The 12580-nt window shown below is 36.8% G+C and overlaps 1 protein-coding gene and 1 long non-coding RNA gene across 3 annotated transcripts in view; one reads left to right on the top strand and one right to left on the bottom strand.

The window, feature by feature from the left end:
• The window catches only part of LOC309513444, a 193243-nt gene extending 182019 nt beyond the window's left edge, over positions 1–11224 (bottom strand). Inside the window, exon 1 of the long non-coding RNA XR_014211449.1 lies at positions 10887–11224. This is a non-coding gene — a long non-coding RNA (uncharacterized lncRNA). The remainder of the gene's footprint in view (positions 1–10886) is intronic.
• LOC309513439 (uncharacterized protein) overlaps positions 1–12580 on the top strand; it is a 29194-nt gene that overhangs the window by 13326 nt on the left and 3288 nt on the right. The window contains exons 4-8 of one of the 2 annotated variants that reach the window (XM_082189257.1): positions 8496–8522; positions 8629–8685; positions 8770–8811; positions 9076–9129; positions 9447–9722. In XM_082189257.1, coding sequence (XP_082045383.1) covers positions 8496–8522; positions 8629–8685; positions 8770–8811; positions 9076–9129; positions 9447–9722 — 456 coding nt within the window. The remainder of the gene's footprint in view (positions 1–8495; positions 8523–8628; positions 8686–8769; positions 8812–9075; positions 9130–9446; positions 9723–12580) is intronic. The other variant, XM_082189258.1, reaches the window with a different exon arrangement.

Below are 12580 nucleotides of genomic sequence, written 5' to 3' on the forward strand. Positions count from 1 at the left end.
GCTTAAACAATTTCTTAATGATCCAGTAATGTCTTTTTTTTTATTTTTATTTTATTTTTTTTATGTCCAGACTTTATTTAAAAAGCACATTGATTTAGATTTTTCTTTCAGACAAAGGTGTGAAGGCCTCAAACTAAAATATCTTATAAGTTGAGAAATACAGACTTGATGGTGTCATATTATACACTTTAGATTAGGGTCCAATTCTCAATATTAACTAACTATTAACTACGACTTTTGCCTCAATAAGCTCCTAATTACTGCTTATTAATATTAGTAAGGTAGTTGGTAAGTTTAGGTAGGGGTGTGCAGGTTTCAGAATTGGTGATGACGGTTATGACGCGAGTCAAATGTGATGGTTCGTAACATAACCGTCGTCGTTGGGGGGGGGGGGGGTCGTTGCGACGTTCGTCTCTTATAGGACAACTTAGTTTGAATAAACGAGCAGACACTGATTAGCTACTTGATCGCCTAAATAAAAAAATTTAAATAATAATAATTGTGTAATGTTCAATGTTGTTATCGATAGAGATACGCGGATGGGGTATTATTTCATCCGCAACCGCATCACAAAACTCATCATCCGCACCAACGTTTTTTGACCAAATTTCAAAGCCGCACCCGCCCGCCATCCACTGATTGTTTTGCGGTCTATGGAGGATGCAATGCTCTGCTGATGCGAGCCGCAATTAAGTCCTTGTCTGTTCTAGAAAGGATGCAGCAAAGATATTTAATGCTAATGTATGAGGCATAGGCCTATGCTGAGTTTCATTAATTTACGATGAGACGCGCTCTAGTTCACAATGCAATGCAAGTGAACGCGGCGCACCGGCGCCTCCATGTCACGGTTATTATATTGTCTGCTATATTTGCTTTTTATTTATTAAATATATGCAATTGGTTGATGAAACATCTATTAAAATTAAGATACAATTTGTACAAAACGAAATTCGCTTTAAAGAAAGGCTTTCTACAAAGCAAAACTTAATGAAGTGGTAAAAATCATGTCTGACGATTTACAAAACAAAACTTCATTAAGTCTTCCGATATATTGCGCATCTTATGATCCTATCTTTTATTACAATTGTTTTTGAGCTAAAATGTAATACACATCATCTAGGCTATATACACACTGTATATGTTTCTTTTATCAAACATGTTTGGGCCAGTCAAGGGGTATTTAAACTGCACGCTCAGTTATCGGTAATGATACGTTGTATATTATTGCAAATGTTTACTGCTAATGTTTATTATTGCAAATGTTTTTCATTTGTTTAATAAATCTCATAATGATGGCACATCACTATATCATAGTCATAGCTTTTATTTCTATCTCAAATGATTGGCGGTCGGTCAGGGGGTAGGCTACTTGGCATATTAATATTTTTATAACACGGTTTTGGCGGTTATAGAGTTCTAATGACGGTGTTCAACTATAACCGTCGGTCTCACGGTTATATACTAACCTCCACACCCCTAAGTTTAGGTATTGAATAGAATTAAGGGTCATGCAGAATAAGGCATTAATAGGTGCTTTATAAGTACTAATAAACAGCCAATATCCTAATGTGGATGCGACACTCAAATATATATTTCATCACGGCCGGATGAAAACGCTAAATTTTCCAAATTGACAGAGTGTGTTAAAGATATAAAAGATTGGATGACGCGTAATTTTCTTTTATTAAATCCAGACAAGACAGAGGTAATACTTATCGGTTAAAAAAAACCGCCCACAAAACCTTGCACAATACAACTTTAACATCATAGGATGTCCTGTTACTTTATCCTCTACAGTAAAAGACCTGGGTGTTATACTCGATTGCAACCTGTCTTTTGAAAATCATATTTCATATGTTACAAAAACAGCCTTTTTCCACCTTAGAAACATTGCTAAACTACGTAATATGCTATCAGTTTCTGATGCAGAAAAGTTAGTTCATGCATTCATGACCTCGAGACTGGATTACTGTAATGCTTTATTAGCTGGTTGTCCTGCATCCTCAATAAACAAGCTACAGTTAGTCCAAAATGCCGCCACTAGAGTTCTTACGAGATCAAGAAAATATGATCATATAACACCGATTTTATCATCACTGCATTGGTTACCTATAAAGCTCCGTATTAATTATAAGATATTGCTACTGACTTATAAAGCCCTAAACGGCTTAGCTCCAGTCTATTTAACGGATCTTCTATCACCCTATAATCCATCGCGCTCTTTAAGATCACTAAATTCAAGGCTTTTGGTCATACCTAGGATATCCAGAACCACCAAAGGAGGGAGAGCATTTTCACATTTGGCTCCAAAACTCTGGAATAGTCTTCCTGATACTGTTCGTTGCTCAGACTCGCTCTCCCAGTTTAAAACTAGATTAAAGTCGCATCTCTTCAGCCAGGCATTCATATAATCCTATTCATACAATCCGGCCTCTAGCTCATAAATGCCAGAGGAGAACTGGCCCCCGACTGAGCCTGGGTTCTCCCAAGGTTTTTTTTCTCCATTAGGTCACCTAATGTCATCAGTTGGGGATATTTTGGGGATATTTAATTTAATTTTATCAATCAATAAATTCCTCTTGAAAAAAAAAACTTTGTTGTATTATTTTAATTTAATACTGTGAAGCTGCTTTGATACAATCTGTATTGTGAAAAGCGCTATACAAATAAACTTGACTTGACTTGACTTGACTAATACGCAACTATACGCAAATAGTGAGAAGTGGACCATAGAGTGTCACCAGATATACATGTGGTATATTAAGGGGAAAAATAATCATCTGACAATTTATTATTAGGGGTCTAAGCCAGGGCTGTAGTACTCGAGTCCGGATTCGAGACTGCTTTTCTATGGTCTCGGACTTGTCTCGGACTCGCTGGTATTCAGACTCGGACTTGTCTCGGTCTCGGCCACTGGTCTTGCCAAATATGGCTTTTGGTCTCGACCGAGTCCAGGTGTCTTTATTATGTTCCCAGTAATAACGTATTATTGTAGTATGCTTACTGCAGACTTCCGCAGAAACCTCTGTAGATGACGACCTGTGCGTGTGTTATTTATTTTCTACTGCAATACCGGCGCATAGCTGAAATAATAGATCCGTCTATTCACTGCCGATCATAATATCAAATTGCTATATGGACTAGTGACTGTGAATATTAAAGACCGCTATCAAAGTCTGATTGTTCAGCGAGTCTCTGCAAATGAGTGCAGGTTCATGTACTACTACACATACTCAAGTACACGTTCATCTTCAGCATTTCATCGTCAGATACGCTCAGAAAGAAACCCGTCAAAATAAAAGTTTGGTTTAACGTGAAGAAATTATCACAGATATATTTTACTGGAGTGAAGCTATATTGTCATTTAGTTGCTCAAATGCTCAGTACTAGTACCTAGCAATGGTAATACTAGTGGGTTGGTGTTTGTATATCAGTTCTAACACTGCTATTATGAGGTATCACCATATGTCATCATTCTGTTTTCTTTAGATTAGAAGATTATATGATATCAAGGGGAATATCTATACTTAAAAATCCTGGGTGTTGTGACACTGTTTTTGCTTTTAGATCAACAAATAATAACCCAAAATGATTGTCTTGATAATGTCATGCATAAGACTTTTTTTTCCTGTCCTGTCCTGGACTCGGTCTTGACTCGGACTCTAACCTTTTTGGACTCGGTCTTGTCTTGGACTCAAACCTCTTTGGACTTGGTCTTGACTTGGACTCGACTAGGTGGTCTTGACTACAGCCCTAGTCTAAGCAGCGAAGATGCTGGAACCCTATTGTGTTTGAACTGATTGGCTTCTTCTGAATTCTTCTTAATTTTTCTGCTCAAAGTCTATGCGTGGCAGAGGCCTTTGTGACACTTGTGTTGCTCCAACCTGTTTCATCAAACCCTAACTATCAGTGAAGATTCAAGATAGACTTTGCTGTAAAAAACACATCATAAGATACATTTCAATTGGATCACTAATCATTCACATGGGCCACTGGTGCTTGGACCCCGATGATTGACGCTTGCAGCTATATTTATATTGTATATAGGCCTACCTTATATATACAAATATTACTTTTACATGCATTTGATGTAACGTAGACTTGCACCTAAAATATATTCAGTGGATCACTAAAGTACACACATGGCATTGCTGATGTCCAAACAGAATACTCTTTACTTTCAATTTAAATACTTTTAAACCTGTGTGATTTCAAAGTTAAGTGATCTTAAAATTACAGACTTATAAGGAGTTCTAGTTTACATTTATTACAGTTTTTTTTTGACAATTGTGTGTGGTATATGTGATACCAGGGCAAATGTCACTGTCTAAAAAGTTAAAGTTAAGTTGGCTCCAAAACTCTGGAATAGTCTTCCTGATACTGTTCGTTGCTCAGACTCGCTCTCCCAGTTTAAAACTAGATTAAAGTCGCATCTCTTCAGCCAGGCATTCATATAATATTTTTAATCTTACAGTTCAAACTACAATCCGGCCTCTAGTTCATAAATGCCAGAGGAGAACTGGCCCCCGACTGAGCCTGGGTTCTCCCAAGGTTTTTTTTCTCCATTAGGTCACCTGATGGAGTTTTAGGACACCATTAGGTCACTTCATGGAGTTTTTCGGTTCCTTGCCACTGTTGCCTTTGGCTTGCTCAGTTGGGGATATTTTGGGGATATTGAATTTAATTTTATCAATCAATAAATTCCACTAGAAACAAACCTTGTTGTATTATTTTAATTTAATACTGTGAAGCTGCTTTGATACAATCTGTATTGTGAAAAGCGCTATACAAATATACTTGACTTAAAAACTGTGATCTTGTGGTTGTGTGGAGCTGCATGTCCAGATCGCCACAAAGAACAAATGTGCACACAAGCATCTATAAACTGTGTAAAAATGAAGAGCTATATCCAGATATTGTGTAAAAATATTTCAATGATAAAATATGATACTGTTTGCTGCCTTAATACATTAAAATTAGCCTGATTTTGGAAACCCAGCAGCAATGAAAATAGAAAATTAATGTTTGTCTTGAGAAGCACTTCTGCTTTGCCTCATCTACTCTGCCTTTCTCTTGTTAAGACAGAGGAAGTCAGTGTCAGACTCAGTTACTGTCACACATGTGTCTCAGAAAGCTGTAGATCTTTAATCTATGACAGCATGAACCTGCTTTATATCCTTTTATTGGTCCTTTGGTCTACTTTCAGTAAGTGCATCACATTTCTTTGCTTCAGATTTTGTCTCAATCTACTGTAAGGTTTGGAGTTAATAAAATTTTTGCTGTGTTTTTGCACCAAAATAACCGTATGACAGGTGCATCATATAATGACTTTAATCTATGTTTCTGTCAGTAAAATATATCAAAATATTTTAAAATACAAGGATAGCAGTCAATATGTTATTATTATTTTTGTACAGAGCCGCCTCAAACAACAGGCCAACATCCAACCTTAATTTAATCTGTACACTTTTCTGTCATTCTTTATTCTGTATTCAGTTAATATAATCTGCGTAATATTTTATATATTTAGTAAATATTTGATATAGTCAGTCAATAAACTTTTTTTTTTGTTCGTGTTTTTTGTAGAGTCGTCTGATGTATGGCGCATTAGTTTCCTCGTCGACGCCAGCCGCATCAGCTAATGACTTGCGTAAATCTAGTGTTCTATTTTTAAAAATAAGTGCAATTTAATATCGGGACAGACCTTTGCTGAAAAATCTTTTGACATTTGCCTGTCAGTGATACAAACTGAGATTGTAATATTCATGAGGCACCTTATTTTAAATCATAAAATTGTTGTGATAGGAATTGAATGTGTGTAGCCGCAAGATGGCGCCGGCAGTATGTGAATGTGTGTAAATATGAGAGACCGTGGTAAAAGAAAAGAGTAAAAAGACAAGCACACTGCAATCTATGGCTGGATCCCAAATGGCACACTCCGGCCTTGTGGACCTCCTTCGAGTTCACACTTGGTGACGTCAGGAAGTGCAGACCTAAGGGGCGCTGGCCTCGAGTCCACGAGGGCACACGGGAGAGTGTATTTTGGGACAGGCTTGATGACATCATGCCACAGAAAGTCAAACAGACACGAAACTCCTCCCCTCATTTATCTGATTGGGCGTTCGCAATGATACCTGGGTAGGTAAATCGTGTGGAGGGTGCGTGCGAAAGTATGGGCTTCACCGAAGTCCGCATCGAGGGCACAAAGGCGGCGCTCGCGAGCACACTTCTGAGCGTTGAAATGCCGAATGGGACACTCTACAGACTCGTACACTTGGCAAGCACGCGCAATTTAAGGCCACGAGACCGCAAGTCCACATGAAGTGTGCCATTTGGGATCCAGCCAATCACCTCGTGTTTGTCTCTTTGGCCCTGTCTCAAATGGCACACTTCATATGCACTTTCGGTTTTGTGACTTACAATGACTGCCGCGTGCGTGTGTCTGTTAAGTCCATGAGACTGTAGAATGTCACAATTTTCATTTTAGGTTTCAGAAGCGTGCTCGCGAGCGCCCCCTTTGTGGTCGGTATGCGCCCTCGATGCTCACTTTTGCCGTTAATATTGACACTATATGAGTCAGCATTTGTGTTGGGCGATATGCTCCATTTTCATATCGTCCTATCGTCAGCCTGTGAGATCGGCGATAAACGATATTATCGTGAGGGGGCGGGGCTTACTTATTTGATTATTAACTTGCTTATGTACTCGTTAATTTGCTTCTTTTATTAGTTCGTTTTATATATGAGAATTGTTTTCTATTTTGCTAGCAAAGGTGGAGTGTTTATTAATAGGCTAAATCAGGTTATTTCCCGCTATAGTGAGGTAAAAAAATATCCTGATCATTCTTGTATCTGACTCAGAGTATTTCAACATGTCAGCGGGAAATTTACGGACACACATTATCCTCTCATGCTGTTACAGATGCAGCATTTTGACTGTACTTCTGCACGAGATGGGAACACGTTTTAATTATTTCTTAGGTCAAGAAAGAGTCGGAGTTTGTGATATATGTCCTCCTACCAGTGCTCTGTATGCATTTCACATATCGCACTTCAATAAGCCCAAAGAACGCGGGTTGTGTTTTAAATGCCGGGAGAAATCAAAGGCAAAAATCTAAAAGTCGATCGGTTATACTTAAACTTATGACTTGACTCCGATAAAGGAAAACGGGTTAATGTGTTTACATGACATGCATTGTCAGTTTATTCAGCATAATCAAGTTAATAACGTGCATGTAAACGCACTCATTCCCTGAAAGTGAAAGCAGAACTGGTGGACTCCGGTCCGAATCCAGACCGCAAAATGCATCCATACAGACCGCAAAGCCTTTTGACAATGAAACAGACATAATTGAATTTATTGCTCTTGATAACCAAAAGTAGGTTTCAGAAGCGTGCTCGCGAGCGCCCCCTATGTGGTTGGTATGCGCCCTCGATGCTCACTTTTGCCGTTAATATTGACACTATATGAGTCAGCATTAGTGTTGGGCGATATGCTCCATTCCCTGAAAGTGAAAGCAGAAACGGACTTAGCTTTCACTGCATTAACGGCGTGTTCTCTCAGAGATGACGATGGATATAACGGTATAGCAACTATCTTAATTTACTGGCTTAATATTTCTCTTGTGGACTTACATTATTGACAGTGAAACAATTAGAAGAATATTTCTTGTTAAACAAGTGTTTGAAGTTGCTTTTGATTTTCACAGACGGCAGAGTTGTGCTGCGTTCGTGAACTAAAGACTGTTATTTAGGCCTATATAATTTTAGTGATATTATTATTATTATCATTAATATTTTGTAATTGTATTGTTTTTAGTGTTATTAGTTTAGTGCATTAAATGTTTTGTTAATTTGCTATGGAAACAAAATACTGACGAACAACGATGCCGTCTTCATCTTGGCTCTGTATAAGAATGATGCGTCTGTTAAAACAAGCACTCTTGACAATTTGTGAATGGATCTCATACGCGCGTCGGTGATGTTGCAAGTGTGGTTATGTGGTGATGTCGTTATGAATTTAGGCAAGGCAAATTAATTGTAGTTCCTAATTAATTTAAAAACAATACTAGCTTAATAATAATAATAATAATAATAATAATAATGATTTAATACATTAATGGGAAAACGAGCTAATTATCGTATTGATATCGTCAAAGGCATCTGCCAGGAGCGATATCTCTGACCATCGTCGATACATGATACTATCGTCTGTCGACACAACCCTAGTCAGCATAGAAGTCGATTTAATTTTTGTTGCGTTTTTGTTTTGTACTCACACAACAGCTCAACATCCATGGACAGGAGCATTATCTAATAACCTTAATCTATTTAATCTACACACTTTTCTGTCATTATTCTTTATTCTGTTTTCAGTTAGTACAATTTTATATAATCTGCATATTTTATATATATTCAGTCAATATATAATTTTTATACATTTTAAAATAATATCTGTCTGTCAATTTTTTTTTTTTTACTGTTTTTTTTTTTCAGTGACATCCGATGCATGGCGTATTACAGGTTACCCATCAACACCAGGGTGCCTCATATAATGACTATTTTCTGATCATAAAATCATCTGTGCTGATCAATAATGTAAAAGTATTTTGTCTCTTTTTATATTTAGGAGCATCTTCAAAGCCCTGCTGGTACTGGTACAATAAAACATATTATTGGGCCACTAGTAAGTGTGCAGATAATAATATTCATATATTATCTTATATTTTACATTCAGCTGTTCAAAACGTTTCTCTTTGTTTCATTGCAGCTCAACCCAGCGACACGAGCACACCGCATTACCAGACACAGAGTAAGTCCGCAGATTTGCACTCTTGCACTGATGCATCATTTTGGATATTAAAGTAAGATGACTTTTATTTTCTGTATACATTTTATGTGAAATGAATGAACTCGTAAATCACCATATTGGTACATCACAGGTATGTCTCATTTCCTTCTTATTAGTTATATTTAGTTTCTAAATTTTCCTAATGGTTTCAATGGTCGTAAATTCAGCTCTTCGAACTGTAAAAATAAAAAATAAATAAAACTGTGTGTCTTTATCTTAATGAAGCTCAAACCCCCTACAAGAGGAGACTGTATTACCAGATGCCAAGTAACTCAGCAGGTGATGTATTGATGCATAATTTTGGCTATTAAAGAAAGAACTGTATTTTCTATTGTTCTAGAAAAAACTAGCATTATAAGAATACATTTTACAATAACTCTACAAATGCAGCTGGTCTGGTTAATGTTCTGTTAGGCCTATCTTGAATTAATCAATGCAAGTTTTTAGTCTTTTGTTTCTGCACCAGCATTCTTAACCATCTTTTTATATACATATATATGCAGTATAATTTCTTTAATCATTATTATTTTAAACCGTTCATCTTGACTATCAGTTTAGAACACAGTTTTGAATTAATAAGCATGTCAATGTTATTTCAGATGCCCCAGTGCCCAACATCACAGTGTTTGGGCAGATGCAGGACAGAGAGCACGTGATAGTGATGTGTTCATTTGGCTGGAGTTTCACGAAGAGCTCTTTCCAGCTGTCAGTGGCGGGTGAACACAACTACACACTGAAGAACCCACTGTGTTATTCAAATGAAAAGTGTGTGTTTGATGTGAAAGTGAGTCCACCTGTTTCCTTCACCTGTGTGCATGAGATTAATTCTGCGGTGGACATTCACAGTGAGACGTACACCTACAGCCCATCTGGTAAGACATACTGTGAATACACTACAAATAAAATTTTCAAAAGTACTGTAATCTTAATGCTGTTATGATGGCATGTTAGATTTTTACACCTCAACATATGTCAATGTACCTAAACCCTTTAAAATTATAGATTTTTCCTTTAGAGTGTTTAATGAGGTTTCCAATGGATTAATGGCAGTAAAACAGTGGCATATTAGTACTGTTGCATTATGTCATGTTCAGTAATTGTAAAAAGTACATTTAAGCTCAGCCCAGTGACACGAGCACCACGCATTACCAGACGCAGAGCAAGTCAGCATTATTGATATTTAATTTTTGATTTTTTAAAATTTCTATTTAAAATTAATAAACTTTACTAGCCATATGGTCGCATCGAAGGTATGTGTAATTTAATTTAATAGCATTTAGTTAACCCTAAAGAAAAATAAATATACTAAAATGTATTTGAAACTTTATACTAAGTATACTACAAATACATTTATATTTATGTACTTCATATCCTGCAATTGGACTTTTAGTATACTAAATTGATATGCTAAAAGTCTGCTTAATTGGAACAACTAATTTTGTACTAATGCACTTTAGTTATCCGGAAATAGTGCTGAGGTCCAACTAAAGCTATACTTAAGTTTATTTGATTTTGCTAAAGTGGAATTATTGCAAGTATACTTTAGGTACACTAGGGATGGGACGATATGAAACTTTCATATCACGATCATAGTGACCAAAATTATCGTGATTATCAATATTATCACGGTTTTGTTAAAACGAGATGAAAGTGTTAAAAAAGAACTGATGCTCACACAAAAAACAGTTCAATATTTGAAAATCAACAAACAACAAATAAAACGAGCAGCTCTATGCACTTTTTTAAGCAAGATTATATTCTGTGGTATTTCCTTCCTTATAATGACCGTTGTCAATAGCAACGCATTATAACACAGCGCACATCCATGTATCGCAACGGACGTGTTGAATGTATTCATTCAAATACAACTTGCCTTCTTGCGTCTCAGTTTTTGTACGCTGTACAAAATGTATTTACAAACAGGTAAGATTTAAAACATTAATCTCAGTTCAATATGTCCCCGTAATTATGTGGTAAAAAAAAAAAAAAATCAGTGTAATAAGTGTACAATGATATACATTATTACCCCTTGTCACTCTTAATGGTCTTGTTTGAACTTGATCGTTTGTCTTTGGCTCAAAGCCATTGCTGCAAACTTTTCTTCGCGGAAGCTTCACGTTTATTTCAAATGAGTGAGATCAAATATTTCAACTCAAAACAACATTTTGTGCCCAATTATTTCCCAGACATAGTTTTGGTATTGAGGTCAAAGTTAACTTGCCTTGCCAAGGTTCGCTATAAACAGTGGGTGATGGTCACACAAGACGACTCGGCAGATTTGAAGTGTTTATTGTAACGTTAGTGACCATCCTCGATTAAGTTTCACTCAGAACTTTTGAAAAAGCCAAAATATGACCAACACCTCAGATTTGGTCCTCTTAAACGGCTGAAAAATCTCCCGAGCACGATCACTGCCTTACGCCATTCCTTCTCGAATAAAAAACAACAACAATAACATTGCGCACTGCGCCTGCGTCAGACTGTTGCTGGCTGGACAGGATTTACAGTGAGTTATTAAAATCGCGCTAATCAAACACAGTTTTAATGATAATTAAATTTTAAACGATAATACTCTAACCGTTAGTAAATTTTATCGTGGTTTATAGTGAAACCGGTAATCGTCCCATCCCTAAGGTACACTTTAAATATCTTGCATTTAAAGAATTATATTATACAGTGATCACACTATCCTTAATAACAGTGATATTAAAACACATTTTAGGCTTAATATTAAGAAATGTGCATTGTGCAATAAAGTAGGCTACTCCAAATAAAGTTTAATTATAATATTTATATCAGTAAGTTTCAAGCGAATGAAGTGATATGTCAGTAAAAATGTTAAAGGACAAGTTGGGTATTTTACACTTAAAGCCCTGTTTACAGATCGTATCTGATGAAATAGAACGGTTAAGATAAAAATTTGGACACATGCTCCTGTCCCGAGAGTTTTAGGTTTATTTCGCTTCCCCCCCCCCACCCCCACAATGGTTGTCTATGTGCACTGGAAGATTCCTTCCTAAAAAACACATTAACGTTGAGTTATTAAACTCGGTGAGTTTCACGTCTTTGTAAACCGTTCTTGTCTGTCAGTCATATAATGCAGGTCGATGGTCACTTGTCTCAAACAGCATGCACAGAGTCCAAATTAAAACAATTCCCCGTCGTCCAAATTAAACAATTCCCCATCGTAAGTACACATTGTTGGCCTAAGACACGAAACGAGCGGTTTGTGTGAGAAAACGAACAGTTTTTATATCGTTTTTACCTCTTGAACTCAGCCACGTCCAAGTGATCTGAGAGCGTGGGCGGGTATAGATATACAATAGATGTCGCCTTGGCTACTGTGAAACTGCGAAACTGAGTTCAAGAGGTAAAAACGATATAAAAACTGTTCGTTTTCTCACACAAACCGCTCGTTTCGTGTCTTAGGCCATCAATGTGTACTTACGATGGGGAATTGTTTAATTTGGACGACGGGGAATTGTTTTAATTTGGACTCTGTGCATGCTGTTTGAGACAAGTGACCATCGACCTGCATTATATGACTGACAGACAAGAACGGTTTGACCTAAAAATATCAAAATTGAAACTACTGCGGAAAAAAAGACACCTACATCTTGGATGCCCTTGAGGTAAGCTAAAACATACCAAAATTTAATTTCAAAGTGAACTATCCCTTTAACATCGCGCAACATCAGCATCACACGTGCACACGGAACTCACATGTAGG

The sequence above is a fragment of the Leuciscus leuciscus genome, assembly GCF_965113295.1.
Source record: "Leuciscus leuciscus genome assembly, chromosome: 13".
NCBI classification, from domain to species: Eukaryota; Metazoa; Chordata; class Actinopteri; order Cypriniformes; family Leuciscidae; genus Leuciscus; species Leuciscus leuciscus.